General features: G+C 41.4%; 1 protein-coding gene across 3 annotated transcripts; it reads right to left on the bottom strand.

Moving 5' to 3' along the window:
* Positions 1-3,696: 3,696 nt before the first annotated feature.
* lgals8a (galectin 8a) lies at positions 3,697-26,682 on the bottom strand. Of its 3 annotated transcripts, XM_070889303.1 has the most exons (10): positions 26,567-26,682; positions 16,447-16,535; positions 14,095-14,305; positions 11,802-11,921; positions 7,672-7,728; positions 7,556-7,582; positions 6,423-6,511; positions 5,093-5,258; positions 3,913-4,058; positions 3,697-3,819 (listed from the first exon to the last, which is right to left on the bottom strand). In XM_070889303.1, coding segments are annotated over exons 1-10 (933 nt in total). In that variant the 5' UTR covers positions 26,594-26,682; the 3' UTR covers positions 3,697-3,818. The 3 variants fall into 3 exon arrangements, with proteins under 3 accessions (XP_070745404.1, XP_070745403.1, XP_070745405.1); XM_070889302.1 differs by having other exon boundaries at positions 3,697-4,058; XM_070889304.1 differs by lacking the exon at positions 7,672-7,728 and having other exon boundaries at positions 3,697-4,058.
* Between the last annotated feature and the right edge of the window lie 871 nt (positions 26,683-27,553).

Raw genomic sequence — 27,553 nt, 5'->3', positions numbered from 1 at the left:
TTTCTTTCACTTTTATTAATAGTAAAAATGCTTAAAAAAAAAAGGAATGCTGGGATAGCTTGATCATTCAAAATATTCTAACATTACTTGCTAGTTACCCACAAAACATCGCAGTAAAAGTTAGGGCAGTGGATTTCTAAAGGCATGATAAGTCAATTACTTTCAAACCAACCACACTTGCACTGAGAATTTAATTAGTGTAGATTTTTTTTTAAACTTGTTCTGTCACTTATCACTCTTAATCCCATCTTTCTTTACCTCTCTGCATTTGGTTTATACTGTCTGAGGATTCTTCAATCACGTTGCTTAACCTGCTCTCATGCCATAGATCCCCTGTAGAGGGTGCCACGCTGGATTAGAACCACGACAACAGTAAGTTGCTGCTCAAAAGCCCATGATTTAAATCTAGTACTTCGCCATTTCAATAGCCCCTCAAAAATGGAAAATATTCCAAAATACTCAAGTAGAAATGTTGTCGTGGTCACACCCCAACTGAATCTTACTTGATAAAAGCTGATCATGTTCACCTGAAGCTCCTGCCTGGATTCATTTAGATGAGGAAACTACTGCCATTGTGCATTACTTGTATCAGTACTTGATCCAAACATTTAAGCTTCTGGTAATGAAATTTCAACTAGAAGTAGTGGAATCTTAAATACGGAAGATAAATTTCAACAACGAATGGTTAAAGTAAGAACTTTAATTCTGTAATGTATTTAAAAAAAAAGATTTTCACCAAATACCCCATAATTCCTCAGCTTTGTTTAGTAATATAAAATTTATTATATACACAAGTCTACTACAAAGGCTGCGTATCACAGCATGTTAATTGATAGGATGAAAGGGTAGATGCAGAAATGGGCTCTTCCAAATATCTACAACCGATTAACTCACTGGTCCCAATAAAATAAGCTTCAAGACAGGTCAATGACCTACCAGCAAAATTAACATTTACATGGTTAGAGGGCCTTGGCCAGAGAAGATCTAATACACGTTGCACCCGATTAGAACATCAATCCTGTTTGTAGTGAAGTTCACTGATCATTTAGCCCATAAGACCGAACACACTTCATAGAAACGTGGAAGCCAAGTATGCAGTAACAGCACCGAGATGCTGGATTTGGTCAGTACATTCTTGCCATTAGGTAGAAACAGTGGGGGCATGTTTCGGCCCTCCTTTAGAATGGCACGCCTGTTTGCTGGAAGAAAAAGTGCGCCGAAAGCCTACCTTTGTATTCTGCACTCCTTCTCGGGCCCGTTCCAGGTCGGCATGGCGTACCAGCACCTGCGGGGGGCCGAAGATCTGCTGGCAGAGGGGCGGGGCTACCTCGCAGCAGCACATTTAATGCCAGCAGCCCTGCACATGCGCAGTGGGAGACAAACACTGCCGTCGCTGTGGCCTGACGTCACCCCTATCCCCTGGGCGAACGGCCTAAGTCTTCGCACTTTGGAGCCTGCTGCCGGTCACCCCTGGGCGCACGGCCTAACTCGTAAACAGCTCTGTGCCTGCTGCTGCTGCTTTTGCTTCAGACAGGTAGAAAAATTTAATGTATTTTTTATTTATTATTCAGGATGGCTTTTTATTTGTAGAAATGAAGTGTTAAATGCTTGTAAAATTCCTTAACTTCCCCTCCCCAAAATCTCGTTCTCTGCACCAAATTTCTAAAGTGTAGGCAAGGTTTTTTCTGAGCGTACAAAAATCTACACTTACTCCATTCTAAGTTAGTTTGGAGTAAGTTTTCGCTGCCTAAACTTGCAAAACAGGCGTAAGTGGCTGGACATGCCCCCTTTTGAAAAAAAACTGTTCTAAAATGAAACTATTCTAACTCACTAGAACTGGAGCAAACTAAATGCCGAGAATTGCAATTTCTAAGACGCTCCATTCTAAACTAGTTGCTCTAAAAAAAAAAAAATAGAGGAGCAACTCGGGCTGAAACTTGAGCCCACCTCCACTAATGTTACTCCCAATTCAAGAATTAGGCTAGGCTGCACATATCCAGATTCAAAATGCAGACTACAATTTTGTAGTCTTTTACACAAGTCTACTTTGAGTCAACATCACTTGGTGGATGCCTGACAGACAATATTTGTGTGAGATAAATAAGTTTGAGTAAAAATAACAACCGTTCTGTTTAAATAGTAATTAGTGACAAGAATTTACATAACAAAATAGCTTGTGAAAAGCTCAGAACAAGACAGTTGTGTCTGAACCAAATTTTCTTGTCCACAGAGGGGCGGGGCAGCGGAGAAAGAGAAGAGAAAAAATGCAATTAAATATATAAATACACAATGATCTGCTCAGGTACACACTAGTATTAATACATTCCTTTTTAAAACCATTCTTGTAAACATGCAACATTAAAGATCAAGTTAATCTGCTTAGTTTGTACTTCCACAATTTAAGTCATTTAAAAGCTATAATGTCCCACAAGTTTGGTAACAGTACTGAAAAATAAGTCAATCCAGTCAGGGCCAAGGTGCTAAAATTAATCTCTTTAAAGTCAATGTTACCAATTCGACTTTGCGCATTACATTTTTCCTTTGATCAATGAACATGACTGTGATAAAGTAAATGCTTATGGAAACCTCTCAGTTGTATTTTCCAAGAGAGATTGTCAAGCTGTGTAGATCAATACTGGCTGATTTATTTATTTGCTAAGTATTTACTTGTGACAGTGAAGCAGCTCAAACCTGTGTGTTTATGGCGTGAACTATTTTACACAGCTAGTTCTTGAGATTTGCAGAGCCAGGCACCAACTTCACAGGATACCAATCTGCATGTCAAGTGCTATGTTGAGTTCTAGTAACAGAGGAACAAGGGAAGCAGTGGAGAGAAGAGCATCAAGGCTGATCCACAATGTTAAAGGTCAGAGTTATAACTGGGGAAACTTGGGCTTTTCAGCTTTGAAAGGGAGGCATCCGAGAGGTACAAGATGGTGAACAATGTGGAAAAGATAATCCTGGAAAATTCTTAAATTGCAACAGTGGGACAGATGTTTAAACTAATAAAAGGCAAATTTAGACCTGATAACAGGAAGTTCTTAGTCACAAAAAAAGTGACCACCACATCAAATTGACTCCCAGATAAAAGTAGAATAGGCATAAACCCTGGAATCATTTGAGACAATTGGATTACAATGGAGTTACTGAACAGCCTTTCAGAGGGATGACCCAAGATGGGCTGAATATCTTTCCTCATCAGTGAACAAAATGCTAGAGTAATTTGTGAAACAGGTTCTTAACTTGCACCTAGAAAACAAATTAGTTTTTACAAATAATACTTCTGTCACACTTGTGGGGCACTGCAACTTTAATTGAGCACTCATGCAAGCACAGGTCAGTCCAATACAACATTCATTAACAAGACTGACAGGCTTTTTATTTAAAAAAACAAGAGAATTAAAAACCAACACTGCACAGCCTTTTCTGCTGAATAAAGTTACAACAAAAGTGGAAAGTTTTATTTACAATCTAACTTTGTTTTGCAGATCAAGGTTTGTCCAGGTTTAGGAGATTATCTCAAGACATTTCAACCATTAAAAATAATTAGGTACTGCCATTTGGCCAGGTTTGGAGGAAATTTAAATCCCAAAGCAAAATTTCCCCATGCTCTTAATACCACATCAGGTTTATATATTTTGAGTGTGTGGGGGTTCGATGGAATTGATGCAATCTTCAAAATCCCATTTTCTTAAGTAGTGCGTGGTTTAAGTGAACTCGGTAAAGCAATTCCAAAAACAAAAGCCAGACAGAGATCTTCAAACATCATGCAACAATCCCCAAGAAATCATTTCTTCTTGATTTGATCACGTTCTCTTTCTATAATTAGAAATAGCATTTGATAGGTTACGCACCCATTATTAGCCAGGCATAGATGTTAATTTTGGCCTGCAGCAGCTTCCCTCCACCTACCAAGTCTGTACATCTAATAACCGAATATCTCCGTCCATCTCCAACATATCAATTTTACTTAAGTCAGTAAACCGGTGTTTATATTCCAGTAAGTGCTCTCCATTAACAGCAATCTTGAAACAGTCAGGACCACAATAAACAATAACCTGAAACACAAACACATGTATAAAAGTGTTAGTGTACAAAATACTGTCTTGAACAAGGTAGCAAAACCCATTCAGCTCCTGTTTGCCACGATAAAAAGGTAAAGGAACTTTGACTTCAGTTTTTTGAAAACCAACTGAGTGCCTTCTATAAAGTTATGAAAACCCTCTCCCCTGAGCATTATCTAATTTCCACGATTAGATTAGCGTCACTACTATTACTTTGGTGCCAACATGGCGATCCACAAACAGATGAGAACATAAGAAGCAGGAGTAGGCCATACGGCCCCTCGAGCCTGCTCTGCCATTCAATAAGATCATGGCTGATCATCGACCTCAACTCCACTTTCCTGCCCGATCTCCATATCCCTAGAATCCAAAAAATCTATATCTCCACCTTGAATATATTCAGAGACTCAGCATCCGCAGCCCTCTGGAGCACAGAATTCCAAAGATTCACAACCCCGAGTGAAGAAACGAGCTCAAACACACTAACCAAGGTGGATATTTAACTATTTTCCACCTCCCTCCCTCAAGAATGATTTAAATTATCAGAAAACCCAAAGACAATTTGCCAACCCAGTATCATTTTACTGCCAATTACTTCCATTCAGGTGACACCATGACAGCCAGGCACTCAAACCCTTTCAACTGTCCGGGGACCAACATCTTCTTCACACCCGCTTGGTAACCTTCATTGAAGCTACGCTGCAAAGTGGATTCTTGGCCAGCATTTAACCCATCCGGATAGCCTTCTTACCCTAGGTGGGGTGTAACTTAAGCAAATATGTAAACAAGTTTTATCTAACTCAAGACAAAAGCATTTGATAGATCTACATTCACTATTCCAAAGGTTCTGTATAAACATTTGCTCTTTGCACTTTTGAGATACTGTTTTGTGATCAAAGGATAAAAAAATTATCTACACTTAACATTTAAGGCCACTAATCTTAAAAAAACTCTACGACTGAGTAATGCTATTGATAGGACGATCTTCTCAAAAGGTTTTTGATTCACATTTGGACTACACAATGTACCTCAAAGTATGCATCTGGGTTAAATGGAAAGTGATCTATTTTCCTCTCCTCTTCACCCCAGCTTTGATAAAGAAACGAGTTTCGAATGAAAGCTTTCTCTTTGAAACGAGGTGACAGGTGCAATGGAAGGTCAGTGGAATCACTCACACGGAGATTGATGGCAAACCTGAAAGAAAGTTGCATTTACAATACAGTTTTCTCTCTTCAGGATTTACTTCTATTGTCAGTACTCTGGGTTCAGACAGGATACAAATTAAACAACAGACTCAAAGTTTAGCTCAGTTTAACCCAGGAAAAGAATTGCTTTCTTACAGAAGAACCCGATGATAAAGGGTCGATCTGAAGTAGTGGACGACATGCATCACCTTAAAACTCTGCAAGGGTATTTAAAAAAGGGATTTCCCTTAATATTCAAAGATTTACAAGGATGATACCAGAAATGAGAGGCTTTATCTATCAGGAAAGGAATAACAGGCTAGGTCGCTTTTCTCTTGAAAAGAGAAGGCTGAGGTCTTTTAAAAGACCTCTAAGTTTAATAGAGGTCTTTAAAATTATAACGGTTTTGATAGAGTAGACACAGAACATTTCCACTTATGGGGAAGAACAAAACTAGAGGCCACCAAGAAATCAAATGGGGAACTTCTTTACCCAGAGAGTGCTGAGAATACCACAGGAAGTGACTGAAGCAAATAGTATAGATGCATTTAGGAGGAGGCTAGAAAAGCATACGAGGGAAAAAGGAATAGGGGGTTATGCCGATAGACTTGGATGAGGAAGGATGGGAGGAGGTTGGAGTCAAGCATAAATGCTGGCATGGCCTGTTTCTGTCCTGTAAATTATATGTAATATTGAAATGTAGTTTTGAAACTACAAGGACATGAAGCAGTTGAAGTTATGTATGAATGTCATTACTTAAAATCAAGCTCTCTTAGTACATAGTGTAGGGAGAAAGATGTGTAAAATATGCAACAAAGGTGGTGTGTCGGCAACTGTCTGCCTTCATTATAGCTGCCCAATGTCCCACCAAGAGTTGGTGTCACAATACAATGCAACACAACTGCATTTTTTGTAACTTGATGAGACGTTTCACAATCTTCAGTTAAGCTCCTAAAATCCAACATCACTTTCTGACTCTCTTCTCTTTCATATTTATCACGGGCACCATCCAACGGAGATATACTGCTGCTTTAATAGAGGACTGTTCATCACATTTCATGTGTTCTGGCAGACAGATAGAAAGTTGGACCACGACTCAAATTTAAATAAGAATTTCACTGCACATTGAGACACAAAAATGCAGATTGTAATAGAACTTCAAGATTAAAATTACCTGTCTGGATTCTTATTGACTTTGCCTTGAACAGTGATTACCCGACCAGGGCTTAATCCATCCTTAAGTTTACCCATATAAGGAACAGCCTAAAAACCAAAAGATCTTCCAACTGTTAAAAATCTGGACCAATTAATATTTAGATTACATTTAAGGCTTTACAACCCCATTCCACCAGTTTTCTGCCCTGCTCTAACACCATGCTCTGCCATGACCTCACCAACTCTATTTATCCTAAGGCTGGTCTAGAGGCTTGCTGTGTGTCTGCACATGTTCCCCAGCAGCAGTGCCCGCCCACGTAACTTCTGTTGTGTTTGCCACTATTTTCCTAATTGAACACTGGATACAGGCATCTTTCTATACCCGAGCATCCACTGTTCAAAGGTTGGTGAAGGGACCCGAGTGATTAAATGGAAAAGGTACCTGTGCACGTGTTCCAAGAGCACAGCCATGCACAGCTGCCCCCCTCACCACCACCCAAGAGAGAGCCTGACTCCCACATGCAAATGATCCCAATGCAAGAAACACAGCCAGCGTTAGAAGGCATCTTCAGGGCAGTCAGAGGTACCACCTGGCTGAAGATACTCCTCCATTGCAACACCCAGGCCTACAAGTCATTAGGAATTTGGTCCAATCTTGGCAATAAAATAAAATTACAATATTTGACTATATTATTGCAATATGAAAACCACTTAAAAGTCAGAGCTGACAGATTAGAACACAATACTGTTCAATCATTATAGGAAAAGGTAGAGTACCTGATGTGGCACAGTCCATGTACCAACAGGAGGCCATCGTGTCTGTGCCAGCCAACAAAGAACTTTCCAGCACTTGGTCTGTAGCCTTGTAGGTTACGGCACTTGAAGTGCCTATCCAAGTACTTTTTAAATGCTGAGGATTTCTATCTCTACCACCCTTTCAGGCAGTGAGTTCCAGACCCCCACCACCCTCTGGGTGAAGAAATTTCCCCTCAAATCCCCTATACACCTCCTGCCAATTACTTTAAATCTATGCCCCCTATTTGTTGATCCCTCTGCTAAGGGAAATATGTGCTTCCTATTTATTCTATCTAGGCACCTCAATTAGGTCTCCCCTCATCTCGGTCAATCGTTTTCCACAAATTATACACTTACCAATAGAGCCTTGGTCGGTTTTGTTTGCTGCAATACAAACACACATTAATAAGTCAAGTTGTAATAACTTGAAGGCAGAAGAAAGACACTTTGAAAGGATAATTGCTCAGACTTACAGTCCCATTCGCATCAATCTTCTTTATTGGTAGGTTAGAATATGGATTATCCTGCTCCTAAAGACAGAAGATTTATTACACTACATGGATTTTAGGTGTGTGGAACAGTTACAGTACATTAAATGCACAGAGCATCTTCAGTAATGAGTTCCTTTACCCTGGATCCCAATGTTTAGAAATAAATACAGTTAATGTGACCCCAGCAACAGTACAATACCACTTTTTGGTTTCCCCACAGGGCAATTAGAACATTGAGGTGTACCACATGATCAAATATCAGACAGCTGCTTTTCTCTAAATTATTTGCTCTCAACAGCAGATAAATAGCAACTCCCCTCCAAATATAGCAATTTAAAATGAACTGTAAATACTAGATTTAGAAAATCTGTTGGAGCTGCATTACACAGTTCTGGATACCTTGCATCTGCATTAAAAGGTCTGAGGAATTCAGACAGACAGACAGAGTCTGCAAAGGGATATAGATCGGTTAAGGGAGTGGGCAAAATATGGCAGATGAAGTATAATGTGGGAAAATGGGAGGTTATCCACTTTGGTAGAAAGAATAGAAAAGCAAAATATTATTTAAATGGAGACACACCACAGAATGCTGCGGTACAGAGGGATCTGGGTGTCCTCATACATGAAACACAAAAAGTTGTTATGCAGGTACAGCAAGTAATTTGGAAGGCAAATGGAATGTTGGCCTTTATTGCAAGGGGGATGGAGTATAAAAGTAGGAAAGTCTTGCTACAGCTATACAGGGTGTTGGTAAGACCACACCTAGAGCATGGCATACAGTTTTGGTCTCTGTATTTGAGGAGGGATCTTCTTCTTAGGCCGTCCCTTGTATTGAGGATGACTTACTTCCACACCAAGGAGGAATATAATTGCATTTGAGGCAGTACAGAGAAGATTCACTCGGTTGATTCCTGGGATGAAGGAGTTGTCTTATGAGGAAAGGTTGGGCCTATACTCATTGTTGTTTAGAAGAAAGAGGGGATCTTATTGAAACGTATTAAGATTCTGAGGGGGCTTGACTAGGTAGATGCTGAGAGGCTGCTTCCCCTCGTGAGGGAATCTAGAACTAGGGGGCATTTAAGATGGAGATGAGGAGAAATTTCTTCTCTCAGAGGGTCGTGAATCTTTAGAATTCTCTACCCCAGAGAGCTGTGGAAACTGAGTCATTGAATATATTGAAGACTGAGATAGACAGATTCTTGAACTATAGAGGAGTCAAGGGTTATGGGGAGCGGGCAGGAAAGTGGAGTTGAAGCCAAGATCAGATCAGTCATGATCTTATTGAATGGCGGAGTAGGCCTGAGGGGCCGTATGGCCTACTCCTGTTCATGTTATGAGCAGCAGGAACGCTCGTGAATGTTTAAATTTTGAATCCAAAAGCACTGAAGCCAACTGTAACGACTCAAAGCACCACTGGTCAAGGTCAACAAACTCAGCATCACGGCCCAGCATCCAGTCTTAACCAGCTTAATCATTAATGGAACAGAAGATTTTTCTCTCACCACCCCCACCACCTTCCTTCCAATCGTTAAAAATATTTTTGCTTCTTAAAAAAAAAAAGTTCCACGTTGCATTATTATAAAGTTACTTCTAAACCATTTTTAAACTCCAACAATGGATTCATACAATATTGGCAACGTTTAAAATCCAGCCGTGGATTTTATGCCCTTTGTCCTCCACGTCCTCTCTAGTGTTCTCTCAACACGAATATGACAGCATTGCAACTAAATCACCACATGCAACTGCTGCAAGTCACATCAGTGATTACAAGGCAAATCTTCCATTTTTTAAAAATTTGAACAAGATAAATTAAAATGTCTTTCCTGTTGTATAAACAGAACCCCTGACAGGCATTATGTGGTCAGCTCCATGTTTAAAAATGGAATAGTATGACACCAACAAAGTGTCCTCTTTTAATCTACGTACATCTTTTAGCATGTGCGGTATTTGCTGCACTATATACACATTGTTCATGGAATTTAAGTGATCATTCTGTATTAGTACAATAATGGATTGTTATGTTTTGTCAATGGAACTCTAAAATCCTCTAAATAAGGTTTCCTGAAAACTGTAAAGGCAGCCCAAGAATGTTATGCAACATGGAGCAAGTTCAGGCCATGCTCGAACATTAAAATTTCCATTGAGGCCAAGTTTCGGCCCGAGTTGCTCCTGTTTTTTTTGGAGCAACTGGTTTAAAATGGAGTATCTTAGAAATTGCAATTCTCGGCATTTAGTTTGCTCCAGTTCTAGTCAGTTAGAACAGTTTCAGTTTGGAACAGATTTTTTTTTTCCAAAAGGGGGAGTGTCCGGCCACTTACGCCCATTTTGAAAGTTTAGGCAGTGAAAACATACTCCAAACTAACTTAGAATGGAGTAAGTGTAGATTTTTGTACGCTCAGAAAATCAGGCGTAGGGAATTGGGGGGGGGGGGGGGGGGGGGGGGGGGGTTTAAAAGGGAAGTTTACAAACATTAAACACTTCAGTTTTACAAATAAAGAGCCATCATCAATAATAAATGATAAATACACCAATAAAAAATAATTTTAAAAAAATCAATAAATATAACATTTTCTACTCACCGACTGCAGCGCCGGGAGCCCTCCAACAGCGGCTGGGACGGGGCCCCCCCGCAGTGCGTCTCTATCTCTGTTTCGGGGAGGGAGAGGGAGGGGGAGAGAAAGAGAGGGAGGAGAAGGTAGGGGGTGGGGGGGGGGGGTGGCTGAACGGGCCCGGCCGACTTCGGGCAGGGCCCGCCCCCGGAGTTAAAGGTAGGTGGCGGGAGTGGGGGAGCGGAGCGTGGCCCGAGGCGGGGGGGGGGGGGGGGGCGGGGGTAGAAAGAGGGGGGAAGCGTGGGTCAGATCGGGAGCGGAGCGGGAGTCGGGTCGAGTCCGGGGGGGGGGGGGGGAGGGGGGTGTGAGAGCCAGCTGAAGGGACGAAGTGGGAGGTGCAGCCTGATGCACGCAGTGAGGCCATTCGGCCAGGGCTAGGTGCTTCGGGCCCCTCCCACACAGTTTTGGGCACCTGGAGCTACTGCACATGCGCGCCCACTGTAGTGCGCTTGTGCAAAGGTCCCGACCCTGTTCCCCACAGCTCGTGCTGCGCCGCGCTCAGCTCCAGAGGATCTGCAGGGAGCCGGCGAATAGGTGAGTTTCTCTTAAGGCGCACTTTTGAGCGCAAAAAACGGGCATCCAGGTCGGCGGGCCCAAAACTTGGGCCCATAAAGTTTAGGAATCATTAGCCTCAATCTTGCAGTTTGACATCTGATCTGGAGCTAGATTAGTGTTCTATAACTCACTCACAGCTGTTATTTTATATGTACTTAGCAACCCTACATAGTTAGTGGATGTACTGTGTAAGTTAGACATGAAAAAATTATAGCAGTAATGACTAAAGTTCAGACCTTTGTCAATCTACTGAACATGATATTTATGGGGAGATACGTGTAGCTTACACCCCTAAATATTAAATGAAGCAATACTTAGCGGTGAGTTGCATTAAAATGCAACAAAATCATACACAAAGTCTTAAAACTAAAGATTCTTCACAAGAAGGTACAGTTTAAGAAAAAAATCTACTTACAAGAAATGCAAGTAGTTTAACTTGGTAATGCTGGTTAAAAGTCACATATTACTTTGGACCAGTCAGGGCACTTATGCACTCACACAGATTGTATGTTGCAATACGAGCATACAGCAGCATAAAGTGTGACGTTATCCAAGATCAATGCCAACCAGATTCAAGATTTATTCCAGGAATATTCTACTGAGGTCAAAGCAGGCAGGAAGTCCAGCACGTCGATCGCTACTGGACAACACCTGAAGTGCTTGCCAAACAGGAATTGGGCTTTGCAGTGATGCTTCAAGCCTAGTTAAACAGGTCAACAACATTCACTAACCAGACTTACAAATGAAAATTGGTCACTTAGGAAAGGCACCGAAAGCATTTCAGCATCCATGGGCCAATACCCCAGCACATTGAAGAGTAAAAGAAAAAAATTATAAAAAAAGAGGGAAATATGACATTTGTATTAAGATAATTCTTAACTCCCAATTATAACCTTATAATCATTCCCAGATATGTTAAAATACATTGCATAGTTACATCTTACTTACAGAGCTGCCCAAGAAGCAAATTGTTTGAATTTGGACGACACCAGAGATTCCAAGTGTGTCAATTTTATCCATACGTATTCTATGCTGGTAGTCCAGGAAATGTTTTCCATTAACTGCAACCTAGTGGATAAATATATATTTACAGAGCAGGTTAGTGCAGTTAACTACAGTGGAGTGTTGCATTTTCCTTCTACAGTCTGATGCACAAAAAAACAGGTCATTCAGCCCCATAAGTCAGTGTCAGCAAACAGTTCTAAATCACATTTACCCACCCTATTCCCTTTAATCACCTCACCAATCTAATCTTGAACGTTAAAAAGTGAATGAGGCAGAAAGTAACCCTGGAAATGAATTCTACATAGTCAACGCGTCTGTTTAAAAAAAAAGTTTCTCCTCCGAGGCAAAATATTATTTTCAAGCACATCGGAGGAAAAAAAAGACTACTGTGTGGACATGACTGGAAAAATTGGAATGAGTTCTTTAGTTCCATATTTTCAAGGGATCAGGGCAATCACAGAAATTGAGAGCTAACTTTTTTTTTATTTAAAAAAAAAGAGTCCCATAGTATAACACAACAACAACTTGTATTTATATAGTACCTTTAACATAGTAAAACATCCCTAGGAGTTTCACGAGTATAGAGATAAAAAATTGGACACTGAGCCACACAAATAGAATACAGGTGACCAAAAGCTTGGTCAAAGATGTAGGTTTTAAAGGAGCGTCTTGAAGGAGGACAGTGAGGTAGAGAGGCAGAGAGGTTTCAGCAGGGAGTTCCAGAGCTTGGAGCCTAGGCAACAGAAAGTACAGCCACCAATGATTGAGTGATTATAATTAGGAATGCTCAAGAGGACAGAATTTGAGGCGCGCCGACATCTTGGGGAGGGGGGGGGTGGGGTGGGGTTTGGCGGGTGGTTGTGCGGCTGGAGGAGATTACAGCGATAGGGTGGGGAGAGGCCATGGAGGGATTTGAAAATAAGGATGAGAATTTTGATCGAGACATTGCTGACCAATGCACAGAGGTGATGGGTGAGCAGGACTTGGTGCGAGTTAGGACACGGGTTTTGGATCCCCTCTTGTTTACATAGGGTAGAATATGGGAGGCCAGCCAGGAGTGCATTGGAATAGTCAAGTCTAGAGGTAACAAAGGCATGGATGATGTGGCAAACACGTCAAAGAATCACCTTTAGGTGGTGTAAAAGACTTGGCAATCTTGTCTCAGTTCAACTACCAAGCATTGTGCACAGAAAGTTGGGTTAAATTAAAACAAAAGCAAAATACTGTGGATGCTGGAATCTGAAATAAAAACAGAAAATGCTGGAAATCTCAGCGGGTCAGGCAGCATCTGTGGAGAGAAAAACAGAGTTAACGTTTCAGGTTGTTGACTCTTCGTCAGAACTGGTGAATGTTCAAAGAGAACAGATTCTTAAGGAGCACTGAAAGGAGGGGGGGGGTGGGAAGAACAAAAGGGAAGGTTAAATCAAAGTTGGGTGTTCATGTATTCTACCCCATTTGACAGCTAAAATTAGATGCATTAATGTATACAAGAATTGTTTTTGACTGGCAAATGTGTCGAACTGCTTGTTCAAGAAATGTGACTGCAATGTTGTTCAAGACCAATAGTAACAGCCGAATGCCCAAAGTATCTTACATCTTTCGCAAGTTATAAAATAAAGTATAAATTCCACCACCCCCTGGTCCAAAGTCTACCTACCACCTGGACAAGGACACCCCACTCTGCCTGCAGGTATGCAAACAGTTGAAGATCGCTATGCCTCTTCCTGCACTCTCTGCTTTCCACAAGCGATGCAAGCAAGATTGGATATTCAGCAACTTGACTGAGCATGCAGTCCCACTTCAGCAATATTGACTGTTGGTTCCTCATTACTGCTTTTTGAAAGTGAACTAGTTGACCTCTAGTGGTGCTGCTCATCAGTCATGAGGAGAATGAATGTCCAGAGAGTCAGATAGATCGTGAGAGTGTACTTTAGAGCAAAACACAAAGACCTTACAAGGCAGATACGATTTAAAGTCAAGCACAAAAGTGACCTATCTGCATCGTGTGGTAACAGAGCAGAACATGCTACTTTTACAAAGGCATTACAGGTTACTGAAAAATGCAGAATGACAAATAAAATAATTGCATTAATTAGAACCTAGTCACATCTGAATATCTTAAAGCATGTCACACAATTAAGAGTGTATTGACTTTTTATGCAAGAAAAATATTAAGTCAAGTACAGTGGGTCACATGAAGCCAAGGAATAAAGTCATTATGGAAAGTTTGCATTACCTTGAACCGGTCAACCATTATGAGGAAAATTATTTCAAATGGCTCTCCTTTCTTGAATGGCATCTCATATTTTATCGCTTCACGTCCCCATCTTTCCTTCTCCAATGTGTTGCAAACCACACACCCAGATCTCCGAAAACGTGGATTGAAATGCAAGGCTATATCTGCACGAGGCTTTTCACTACTGCCGCACTGTAAATCCACTTGGAATCTGTACAAAGATTTCACTATTAACCATTCAATAAAGACATGCATGAAGACAAGTTAATTTCATAATGTGAAACGATCAAGCTCTAAAATAACAGCTTTAAGTTGGTTCAAAAATGTTACTAGCATGGTCAGCCTTCTCCGAACTCGATTAAAATGTATACACAGATTTGGGAAAAGCATTTAAAATATTGACAGCGTTTAAAATATTGATTATATTGACAGCGGACTATACAGCTAGAGACATCTAGACCATGAACGTTAGTTAGCCACAACCAAAAATAAACTACTGCCAATGCATTTCTGATCTCAAACTCTGCCATTAAGATACATTTTACAGAATAACATTTGCTGCTCTGAACAGGAAATGGCCAGGATACTTGTAAATCGTAAATCTCCACAAGCAAACAATACAAGAATGTTAAGACCATTCTACATCCTATTTCATCGTAAACTATAGTAAAGTCCACTTGTCTCCAACGTTGCGTACAAAACCCCACCCTCATGTAAATGCTGTCCAATTATAAATAAAATGTTTGAAAATATTTATAAATAAAAGGTTGTTATTCTTTACCTTGTACAAGAGAATATTCCAATTGTATTGTCGCACTGCTGCATCTATGTACAGCAGCATACCGAGTTACAATTTTCAGCACAACTCAGCATTTTAAAAAAAGGGAGAAGTTCAGAAGCTTATTATCCACAAGCCTTTGCCATTTTTCATTCCCCACAATAATTCCTATTCTGTGCTGGGTGGGACATTTTACAATTAACACAGGATTAAATCAATGTGTCAGGGCTGCCAGACTCTTTAAAAACAGCCAGATCACATCAACTTTCCAAGCACACTGGTGTTTTGTTGTTAACTGGAGCAAGATTCACAGCATCTAATGTTTTCTCCTCCTCCCTCATCCCAACTTAAACAAAATGGGAAAAAAAAAGTAAGTGCCAATTCGCCAATGGAAGTGACTAACTGGTCATGATCGAGGGGTTTGTTGCAAGTACTTTTCTCACTGTGAGCTGGCTACGTGCAAAATCCCAGCCTTCAAAGTTACATTTCAGTAATCAATTGGCGCATTTCACCGATGTGTTCCAGACTGTAAATTGATCACTTCAACCAAACGTCAAGGAGTGACAATTTACCTCAACAACTGTCTTCAGTAAAATCTTCAAAGGAAGAGTATCACCCCCAGAATGCTAAAGTCGGGATGGCTTAACAGAATGTGTGTGTCTGGGTTTAAAAAAAAAAATAAAGTCAACTGGCTACTTCTAGAATTATAAACAGCCTTTCTGGAAGAGGAAACTGCTCAGCAACTTGTGTACAAGTGGAATAAAAGCAGAAAATGCTCAGCAGATCGATGACCTTCCATCAGTGAGTTGTCGAAATCTCGACTCGCAATATACGACTCAGACACCTTCAGCTCCGGCAGATGTTCCTTTAATTTTACTTGCAGCAAGGGAAAAGTCTCACTCAGTCAAAGGCTAATTGAAGACCTCCGAAATGGTACAATTTCCCCGAGATATTTACAGTATAAACCCAAGTTATGGCCTCTTCCTGTGTATTGGCTCTGTCTTGCAGTTAGTGAATACAGATAGAGTTAATTACCACATCCTTGTCCTGACATGGTTTCCAAATGTCTCCTTTTGTCAGGGTTATTAGTTGGCCAGTCAGCCATTACTCGATGAGCGTGTGATAATGTGCTATTGCATTGTGTCAGGATTGTCCAGTTTCCTGGTCAGTTATCTTTTTGCATAAAATGGACGAGTCCTGTATCAGAGATGATGGCTGGTAGTTTGAGTATCAGAAAAGGGGGGGAAGGAGTGGAACTGGTGTTGTATGAAAAATACAGGAGAACACCATGGGTGGTACTTGTCTCAGTCTCCATGCTGTTTGGTGGCTATTGATTAGCTATCAGCCAGTTCAAGCCAGGTTTAGCCATTTATGCAAACAGATTGTCTGTTGCAGAAATTTTTAGAAGGACTAGGACTCCATTTTGTTTTATATCAAAAAGGGTACAAAATACAGTGTGATACAGCTTAGATAAAAATACATTTCCACAGAGTGTACAAGTGGACTTGACTGTATGGTGCAATTAAGAGGTATAACATCCCCTTCCCAGTGTAGCTTTTCAGCCAGACATTTACCTTTCACTTTCTTTGGGCAATATTCCCTGTACTGCTATCATCTGCCCTCGATGCAAGCCACCAAAAATTGCTCCACTGTATGGTATAACCTACAAGAGAAAACGGCAATCAAGCTTAAAACATGAAAGCAATAAAACCCTACAGACAAACAGTATTTGGATTAGTTTGGTGCAGCTCAGAGTACCTCGACAATGAGATTAAAATAACTGCTCGGTTATATTCGGAGCGTGAATTGAATTTATTCCACAAGCGTGGCCGTGCTGATTGTTCCTCTATAGTCGCTTAATCGACAAACGACATACACAATACAATATAAGAATTAGGAACAGGAGTAGGCCATCTAGCCCCTCGAGCCTGCTCCGCCATTCAACAAGATCATGGCTGATCTGGCCGTGGACTCAGTTCCCCGTAACCCTTATTGGTTAAAAATCTATCTATCTGTGATTTGAATACATTCAATGAGCTAGCCCCTCAACTGCTTCCTTGGGCAGAGAATTCCACAGATTCACAACCCTCTGGGAGAAGAAATTCCTTCTCAACTCGGTTTTAAATTGTCTCCCCCATATTTTGAGGCTGTGCCCCCTAGTTCTAGTCTCCCCGACCAGTGGAAACAACCTCTCTGCATCTATCTTGTCTATCCCTTTCATGATTTTAAATGTTTCTATAAGATCCCCCCCTCATCCTTCTGAACTCCAACGAGTAAAGACCCAGTCTGCTCAATCTATCATAAGGTAACCCTCTCATCTCCGGAATCAGCCTAATGAATCGTCTCCGTACCCCCTCCAAAGCTAGTATATCCTTCCTTAAGTAAGGTGACCAAAACTGCACGCAGTACTCCAGGTGCAGCCTCACCAATACCCTATACAGTTGCAGCAGGACCTTCCTGCTTTTGCACTCCATCCCTCTCGCAATGAAGGCCAACATTCCATTCGCCTTCCTGGTTACCTGCTGCACCTGCAAACTAACTTTTTGGGATTCATGCACAAGGACCCCCAGGTCCCTCTGCACCACAGCATATTGTAATTTCTCCCCATTCAAATAATATTCCCTTTTACTGTTTTTTTTCCCCCAAGATGGATGACCTCACATTTTCCGACATTGTATTCCATCTGCCAAACCTTAGCCCATTCGCTTAACCTATCTAAATCTTTTTGCAGCCTCTCTGTGTCCTCTACACAACCCGCTTTCCCACTAATATTTGTGTCATCTGCAAATTTTGTTACACTACACTCTGTCCCCTCTTCCAGGTCACCTATGTATATTGTAAACAGTTGTGGTCCCAGCACCGATCCCTGTGGCACACCAATAACCACCGATTTCCAACACGAAAAAGGACCCATTTATCCCGACTCTCTGCTTTCTGTTAGCCAGCCAATTCTCGATCCATGCCAATACATTTCCTCTGACACCACGAACCTTTATCTTCTGCAGTAACCTTTTGTGTGGCCTCTTATCGAATGCCTTTTGGAAATCTAAATACACCACATCCATCGGTACACCTCTATTCACCATGCTCATTATATCCTCAGAATTCCAGTAAATTAGTTAAACATGATTTCCCCTTCATGAATCCATGTTGTGCCTGCTTGATTGCACTATTCCTATCTAGATGTCCCGCTATTTCTTCCTTAATGATAGCTTCAAGCATTTTCCCCACTACAGATGTTAAACTAACCGGCCTATAGTTACCTGCCTTTTGTCTGCCCCCTTTTTTTTTTTTTTAAATAGAGGCGTTACATTAGCTGCTTTCCAATCCGCTGGTACCTCCCCAGAGTCCAGAGAATTTTGGTAGATTATAACAAATGCATCTGCTATAACTTCCGGCATCTCTTAATACCCTGGGATGCATTTCATCCGGACCAGGGGACTTGTCTACCTTGAGTCTCATTAGCCTATCCAGCACTACCCCCCTAGTGATAGTGATTATCTCAAGGTCCTCCCTTCCCACATTCCCGTGACCAGCAATTTTTGGCATGGTTTTTGTGTCTTCCACTGTGAAGACCGAAGCAAAATAATTGTTTAAGGTCTCAGCCATTTCCACATTTCCCATTATTAAATCCCCCTTCTCATCTTCTAAGGGACCAACATTTACTTTAGTCACTCTTTTCCGTTTTATATAAATAGGTAAAAGCTTTTACTATCTGTTTTTATGTTTTGCGCAAGTTTACTTTCGTAATCTATCTTTCCTTTCTTTATTGCTTTCTTAGTCATTCTTCGCTGTCGTTTAAAATTTTCCCAATATTCTAGTTTCCCACTAACCTTGGCCACCTTATACGCATTGTTTTTTTAATTTGATACTCTCCCTTATTTCCTTGGTTATCCACGGCTGGTTATCCCTTCTCTTACCGCCCTTCTTTTTCACAGGAATATATTTTTGTTGAGCACTATGAAAGAGCTCCTTAAAAGTCCTCCACTGTTCCTCAATTGTGCTTCAATATATATGTCGTACGTAATTCTGGTCAGGCCACATCTGCAGCAAGGTTCTGGTTGCTGCAATAGAACACAAGAATTAGGAGCAGGAGTAGGCAATTTGGTCCCTCGAGCCTGCTCAGCCATTCAGCCTTCTACCTCAGCTCCACTTGCTTGCACTATCCGAATATTCCTATATTCCCTTAATATTCAAAAATCTATCGATCTCTGTCTTGAATATACTCAACAACTGAGCTTCCAGCGCCCCTCTGGGGTGGAGAATTCCAAAGGTTCATAACCTTGAGTGAAGAAGTTTCTCCTCATCTCAATCCTAAATAGCTGACCCCTTATTCTGAAACCCCTAGTTCTAGACTCCCCAGCCAGAGGAAACATCCTCCCTGCCAAGTCCTGTTAGAATTTTGTATGTTCAATGAGATCACCTCTCATTCTTCTAAACTCTGGAGAATATAGGCCTAGTCTACTTAAACTCTTCTCATAGGACAATCCCCCCCCATCCCAGGAATCAGTCTGGTGAACCTTCGTTGCACTCCCTCTATGGCAAGTATATCCTTCCTTATGGAAGGCGACCAAAACTGTATGCGGTCTCACCAGGGGCCTATATAATTGCAGTAAGATGTCATTACTCTTATACTCAAATCCTCTTGTAATAAAGGCCAACATACCATTTGCTTTCTTTTGCTGCACCTACATGTTAACTTTCAGGTGATTCGTGCACAAGGACACCCAGGTCCCAGAACACCAACATTTCCCAATCTCTCATTATTTAAAAAACTCTGCTTTTCTATTTTTCCTACCAAAGTGGATAACTTCACATTATATTCCATTTGCCATGTCCTTGCCCACTCACTTAGCCTGTCTATATTCCCTTGAAGCCTTTTTCCATTCTCCTCACAACTTACATTCCCACCTAGCTTTGTATCATCAGCAAACTTGGATATATTACATTTGGTCCCCTCATCCAATCATTGATATAGATTGTGAATAGCTGGGGCCCAAGCACTGATCCTTGCGGCACCCCATTAGTTTCAGCCTGCCAACCCGAAAATGACCCGTTTATTCCTACTCTGTTTTCTGTTAACCAATCCTCAATCCATGCTAGTGTATTACCCCCAATCCCATGAGCCTAATTTTATTTAATAACCTCTTCTATGGCACCTTATCGAATCCCTTCTGAAAATCCAAATACACCACATCCACTGGTTCCCCCCTTATCTATTCTGCTAGTTACAACCTCAAAAGACTAACAGATTTGTCAAACATGATTTCCCTTTCATGAATCAGTGTTGACTCTGCCCAATCCTATTATTATTTTCTAAGTGCCCTGTTACCACGTCCTTAATAATAGATTCTAGCATTTTCCCTACGACTGATGTCAGGCTCACTGCTCTGTAGTTCCCAGTTTTCTCTCTCCCTCCTTTCTTAAAATAGCGGAGTTACATTTGCTACCTTCCAATCTGCGGGAACCGGTCTAGAATCTATGCGATTTTGGAAGATGACAACCAATGCATCCACTATCTCTATAGCCACCTCTTTCATAACTCTAGGATGTAGGCCATCAGATCCAGGGGATTTATCAGCTTTCAGTTCAATTAATTTCCCCAGTACTATTTTTTTTAAATTAATACTAATTTCTTTCAGTTTCTCGCTAGACCCTTGGTTCTCCACTATTTCCAGGAGGTTTTGTGTGTCTTGTTTTGTGAAGACAGACACAAAGGGTTAGAAATCCGGCGATTTTGTGACCGGGTTTTTGCCAAAAACCCAGTGACGTTTTGCAGCAGCGGTTTTCAAATACTGCTGGAGGAGCGCAGTCGTGCAAGACCCGAAATATCACTTTCGCCAAAAATTTGGCTCTGTGCGCACCCATATTTTGCACGAAAACTAGCGACATAAAAAGCTGCGTTGCAGCCCTTGGAGCAGCGGTAAGTATGAAGACCTGCAAAAATGGCGAGTTGAAGTTTTTTCTTAATTCTTTTGCAACGATTCGATAGATAAGTGTCTTGTAAATGTTTCGTGAATTTTTGTGTTTGTTTTTTCCAATTTATTTATTTATTTATTTTTAGGTGTTTTTCCGCCCTCCTTGGGCCCAACTCGCAGTGGTATCGGCCTTGGACTAAAGTTGGTGAGGATCACGGTTTACACCAAAAATCCTTGTGCAACGCCGATTTTTACCGTTGCGCAAATTGTAGCTTGAATTTACAGCCTGATAGCAAGGCGATAATAGTAATATTGGCGAAAAAATACCGTCATCTCTGAGAACCAAATTTCTAGCCCATAGTGTGTGTTTCATTTCTCTGCCATTTCCTTATTCCCCATTATAATTTCTCCTGTCTCAGCCTGTAGGGGACCCACATTTACTTCTCGCTAATCTTTTCATTTTTACATACCTATAAAAGCTTTTCCAGTTTGCTTTTATGTCTCTCGCTAGTTTACTCTCATTCTATTTTCTCTTTCTTTATCAATTTCTTGGTCCTCCTTTGCCGAATTCTAAAATCCTCAGGCTTACTGCTGTTTGGCAACATTCCAAGCCTCTTCCTTTGATCTAATACTATCTTTAACTTCTCATTAGCCACGGTTGGATCACAAGGGTCGATCCTTCATGCCGGGGGAAGAGCCACGAGTACCAACTTGATAAGCTAGAGCTCTACAGGAGAGAGAGAGAGAGAGAGAGAGAGAGAGAGAGAGAGAGAGAGAGAGAGAAAGAAAGAAAATCCAGAACAATAATTCAAGTTCATGCAGGATAGCACAACAGGGGGCAATGATTCAGGATTGTGCAGAATAAGTTAGGAAGTCCTTCTTGATACAGAGAACAAGTTAACAAGAGATTTTGAAGTAAGGACACTGGATGCATTCAAGGAACATCTAGATGCTGCCTTCTGAAGTTCCGAATTTGCCACATGACTTCTCTGCCAGGAGTTAAAATCTAGGCTTAAGCTGCTGAAGCTAAAAAAAAAAAAAGAGTAGAAAAGCAATTTGCCCCAGCATCTTTGAACAGTAACTAGACAAGTATGATGTTGGGAAGTGTGAGGTCCCTCACTTGGCGGGAAAAAAAAATCAAAGAACAAGTTATTATTTAAATGGAGATTTTTGTCTCTTAATACTCCTGTGAAGTGCGTTGGACGTTTTACTACATTAAAAGATGCTTTATGAATACAAATTGTTGTTACATAATTTACTTAATAAGAACATAAGAACGCAAGAAATAGGAACAGGAGTAGACCATACGGCCTTCGAGCCTGCTCCGGCATTCAATAAAATCATGGCTGATCTGATCATCGATTCAGATCCACTTGCCCGCCCGTTGCCCATAGCCCCTTATCGTTTAAGAAACTGATTGCAAAGTGCCGCAGTACAGCAGGACCTGGGGGTACTTGTGCATGAAACACAAAAGGATAGTATGCAGGTACAGCAAGTGATCAGGAAGGCCAATGGTATCTTGGCCTTTATTGCAAAGGGGATGGAGTATAAAAGCAGGGAAGTCTTACTACAGTTATACAAGGTATTGGTGAGCCACACCTGGAATACTACGTGCAGTTTTGGTTTCCATATTTACGAAAGGATATACTTGCTTTGGAGGCAGTTCAGAGAAGGTTCACTCGGTTGATTCTGGGGATGAGGGGGTTGATTTATGAGGAAAGGTTGAGCCTCTACTCATTGGAATTCAGAAGAATGATAGGTGAACTTATCGAAACGTATAAGATTATGAGGAGGCTTGACAAGGTGGATGCAGAGAGGATGTTTCCACTGATGGGGATGGGGGGGGGGGCAGGGAAGAGACTAGAACTAGGGGACATAATCTTAGAATGAGGGGCTGCCCATTTAAAAACAGATGAAGAGAAATTTCTTCTCTCAGAAGGTTGTAAATCTCAGAGGGTTGTGGAATTCGCTGCCTCAGAGAGCTGTGGAAGCTGGGACATTGAATAAACTGAAGACAGAAATAGACAGTTTCTTTAACGATAAGGGATTAAGGGAGAGCGGGTAGGGAAGTGGAGCTGAATCCATGATCAGATCAGCCATGATCTTATTGAATGACAGAGCAGGCTCGAGGGGCCGTATGACCTACTCCTGTTCCTATCTCTTATGTTCTTATATGCTTATATTCTTAAGTGAACTGTGTAACAATTTTTATTCATATAGCACCTTTAACATAGTAAAACATCCAAATCACTTCACAGAAGTATTAAGGGACAAAAATTTGGACACCAAACCACATAAGGAGAAATTAAGGCAGTGGTCAATGAAGTAGGTTTTAAGGAACATCTTTTTAAAAAAAAAAAAGAGGTAATGAGGCAGAAAGGATTAGACAGGGAATTCCAGAGCTTGGAGCCTAGGCAACAGAAGGCCCAGCCACCAATGATTGAGCAGTTATAATCAGGGATGCTCAAGAGGGCAGAATTAGAGGATAGATATCTCAGGGGTGTTGTGGAGCTGAAGAAGATTACAGAGATAGGGAGGGGCAAAGCCATGGAGGGATTTAAAAACAAGTTTGAGAATTTTGAAATCGAGGAGTTACTTAAGTAGAAACTAATTTGGTGAAAGGATCTGTGCAAACTGACAAACGTGGATTTCTTTTCAATGCTCTGAACAGACAGATCCAGACTGAAACTGTTCAAGTCATTATTTCTGTTTAAAAAGGAGAAGTTCTCTAGCTGCAAAAGAAGTTCAATTTGTTGCACCAGATAGATTCAGTTCTGGTTTAGGATGAATTCCAAGTAATAAGACTTGAAGCAGATTCACAAATCAAGCTTTTCACAATTTTATAGTTTCAGGGAAAAATACTTCTTAAAAATATGTTTAATATTTCCATTGATGAGAGGAGGAAAGAACTGAGACTGCTAGATGTCTCAAAGCACTTTACAGCCAAAGTACTTTTGAATTATATTATTGTAATCCAAGAAACACAGCAGCCTGTTTTGCACACAGCAAGGTCCCACAAACAGCAATGAAATAAATGACCACATCATCTGTTTTTAGGTGTCGGTTTAAGGATAAATATTGCCCAGGACACCAGGAAAACTACCGTGCTCTTCTTCAAAGTGATATGAGACCACTTATGTCCACTTGAGGGGGAAGACAGGGTGTCGGTTTAATGTCTCATTCGAAAGACAGTGCAGCACTCCCCCAATACTCCACTGCAGTGTCAGCCTGGATTTTGTGTTTTGTTATGGATAGAAAAGTACCATCTTCTAGGTTAGATATTGGTTTTAACCTCCCGAACACTCGAGGGTATTTCTAAAGCACAATTTTACCATACTGTAGAGTTTAAAATCACACTAGACAAAGGTTCCAATAAGTAAAATAATACAGTAGGATATCAAGCAAAAACCTAAAATATGAGGATTTAATTTTTACTCACTTTCTAACTGAATACAAGATGGTATATTAAAAGATTACCTTTCCCCAATTTCTCTCATCACTTCTCGGGGCAGTGTTGGGTCACCCCTTTGCAATAAAGGCTAAGATTCTATTGGCGTTCCTGATCAATTACTGTACCTGCATACTTTATGCACAAGTACCCCCAGCTTCCACTGTACTGCAGCACTTTCCAATTTTTGTCCATTCAAATAATAACTTGCTCTTTGATTTATTTCTGCCATCGTGCATGACCTCACACTTTCCAATATTAGACTCCATCTGCCAAATGTGTGCCCACTCACTTAGCGTGTCTGTGTCCTTTGCAGATTTTTTGTGTCATCCTCACACATTGATTTTCCTCCCATCTTTGCATCGTTGGCAAACTTGACTACGTTACACTCAGTCCTTTCTTCCAAGTCGTTAATATAGATTGTAAATAGTTGGGGTCCCAGCACTGATCCCTGCGGCACCCCACTAGGTACTGATTGCCAACCCGAGAATGAACCATTTATCCCGACTTTCTGTTTTCTGTTAGTTAGGCAATTCTCTATCCATACTAATTTATTACCCCCCAACCCAATGATATTTTGTCTTGTGTGGTAATCTTTTGTGTGGCGCGTTGTCAGTGCCTTCTGGAGGTCCGGGTGCATCGCATCCGCTGGTTCCCTTTTGTCCGCCCTGTTCGTGGCATCCTCGGAGAGTTCCGGCAGGTTTGTCGGGCATGGCTTTCCCTTCATGGATCGATGGTGACCCTGCCTGACCGAATTATGCTTTTCCAGGTAACCTGCTACTCCTTCTTTGATGGTGGACTCAGACATCTTCCCAACCACAGATGTTGGGCTGGCTGGTCTGTGGTTTCCTGCTTTTTGTCTGCCTCCTTTTTTGAATAGGGGCGTTGCATTTGCGGTTTTCCGGTCTGCTGGGACCTCCCCAGAGTCCAGGGAATTTTGGTAAATTACCACCAATGCTAATTCCCCGGTCTCGTCCTCCTCGATTTCATAGGGTGCATAAGGGACGGGTTCCTTGAGCAGTATGTAACTGAACCAAACAGCGGGCAGGCTATTTTGGATCTGGTCCTGTGTAATGAGACAGGATTAATAAACAATCTCCCAGTAAAGGATCCACTTGGAATGAAAGCCCATAGCATGGTTGAATTTCAAATTCAGATGGAAGGTGAGAAAGTTGGAATTCAACCAGTGTACTCAGCTTAAATAAAGGAGACTTCAAAGGAATGAGGGATGAGTTGGCTGAAGTGGACTGGAAAAATAGATCAAAGTGTAGGATGGTTGATGAACATAAAAGATTGACGGGACTGGACAGGTTAGATGCGGGAAGAATGTTCCCGATGTTGGGGAAGTTCAGAACCAGGGGACATAGTCTTAGGATAAGGGGTAGGCTATTTAGGACCGAGATGAGGAGAAACTTCTTCATTCAGAGAGATGTAAACCTGTGGAATTCCTTGCCGCAGAGAATTGTTGATGCCAGTTCACTGGATATATTCAAGAGGGAGTTAGATATGGCTCTTACGGTTAAGGGGATCAAGGGGTATGGAGAGAAAATAGGAAAGGGTTACTGAAGGAATGATCAGCCATGATCTTATTGAATGGCGGTGCAGGCTCGAAGGGCCGAATGGCCTACTCCTGCACCTATTTTCTATATTTCTAACACTGGTTCACAAAGTTAACTGAATTGGTACACATGCAGGCTTGCTTCCATAACAATTACAAAAGGTGATTTGGATGGAGAGGGGAGATTCAAATTGGTAACCATAAAATGTGGAAATTATTGAGGCAAGAGATACTACATGTTCCCATCTCAGCCAAAAGGTCATTGATGTGTTTTTAAGCACATAGCATTCAACTCGCCGCTCTTTTCCCCTGAAATGGTCCAGTTAGTTACTGTCATGGAGGCAAAACTATTTCAAAAGAGCTAACCAGATGTGGTGATGGTGAAAATAAAATCACTGGTTCCTGTTGAAGGAAGAGCTCGGTGAGCAAATTACCTCCCTCCCGTATAAAAGATTGGACAATTACGCAAGATAACAAAGGCCGAAACATTCACTTTTCGACCAACACAGCACTGAAAAAGCTCGAAATGGAAACATCATTCGGCTCCTTTTGCTGGCCTACACAAACTGATACTGACAGCTATAATGGAGAAAAGTGACTAATATAAGCAGGACTTTGGAGCCTCTTTAAAGGGGTTGGGCGAATGGCTATCGACGTGGTTATGGTTAACCTTTGCTGAGAGCAAGTCATTCCTCTTCGTGGGGAGGTTCATACAGCATAGGCTGCCTCTCCGATGAACGCTATACAACACATCAAAGCCGAGTCCTTACCGGGTTAAATACCGTAGGATTAGACATCTGGAGACAAGCTAACGTTTGATGACCGACACACCTTCTGAACAGCAGCAATGCACCGAACGTGGCGGATGTAACAATGACTCAGTCGCCCAATGGGAGGCCGGAGCGGCACTGATTGGCAGATTCCCTGATTGACAGAGGCTTCCACCACTGACTCCCGGTTGTGTTGTTGCAAAACAACTTGCATTTTAAAAATAAAGACATGCTTTTATGTAGCGCCCTTCACGACCACCGAACGTCCCAAAGCATTTTACAGCCAATGATTTTTTGGAGTGTAGTCACTGTTGTCACAGGTGGCAGCCAATTTTGCGCGCAGCAAGCTCCCACAACTCTTTTGGTTGCAAGAGAAAATAAACAGTTAAATCAAGTGACCCCCAATCTGGGGACATTCCAACACTGATCAAAGCCCTTTTTTTTCCTTTTTTTGTGGGGTTTTTTGTGCTCTAAAACCATAATTTACAAGTGCCCCCCCAAAAAATAATGTTTCCACCCAGGCACGAACTGGGAACTATTCACGTGTGAGGTAAATGTGATAACCACTACACTACAGAAACTGTTTGAGAGGGCAGACAGGGCCTCAGTTTAACATCTCATCCAAAAGACAGCACCTCCAACACTTCAGTGCTCTCCCTCAGCACTGCACTGGAGGGTCAACCAAGATATTTTGTGCCCAAGTCCTGGAGTGAGACTTGAACTCACAATCTTCTGAGGCAAGTGTGTTACCCACTGAGCCACAGCTGACACTAAGAGTAGAAAATTAAGAGTAGAAAAATAGCCCCGAAACGAATTAGACAGGAAATAGACACCAAGCCAAAGAAGGTTGTTCTCCTTGGAGCACAGAAGGTTAAGGTGAAATTTGATCCAAGTGTTCAAATGGTTCATTGGCAGGGGTCACTCCAATAGAGTAAATAAAGCAAAACTGTTCCCACTGGCAGAAGGGCTAGAGGGAAGATGAGGAGA

Source organism: Pristiophorus japonicus, chromosome 9 (assembly GCF_044704955.1).
Source record: "Pristiophorus japonicus isolate sPriJap1 chromosome 9, sPriJap1.hap1, whole genome shotgun sequence".
NCBI classification, from domain to species: domain Eukaryota; kingdom Metazoa; phylum Chordata; class Chondrichthyes; family Pristiophoridae; genus Pristiophorus; species Pristiophorus japonicus.
The sequence above is the reverse complement of the archived record's forward strand: the minus strand, read 5'-3'. Positions and strand labels throughout refer to the sequence as shown.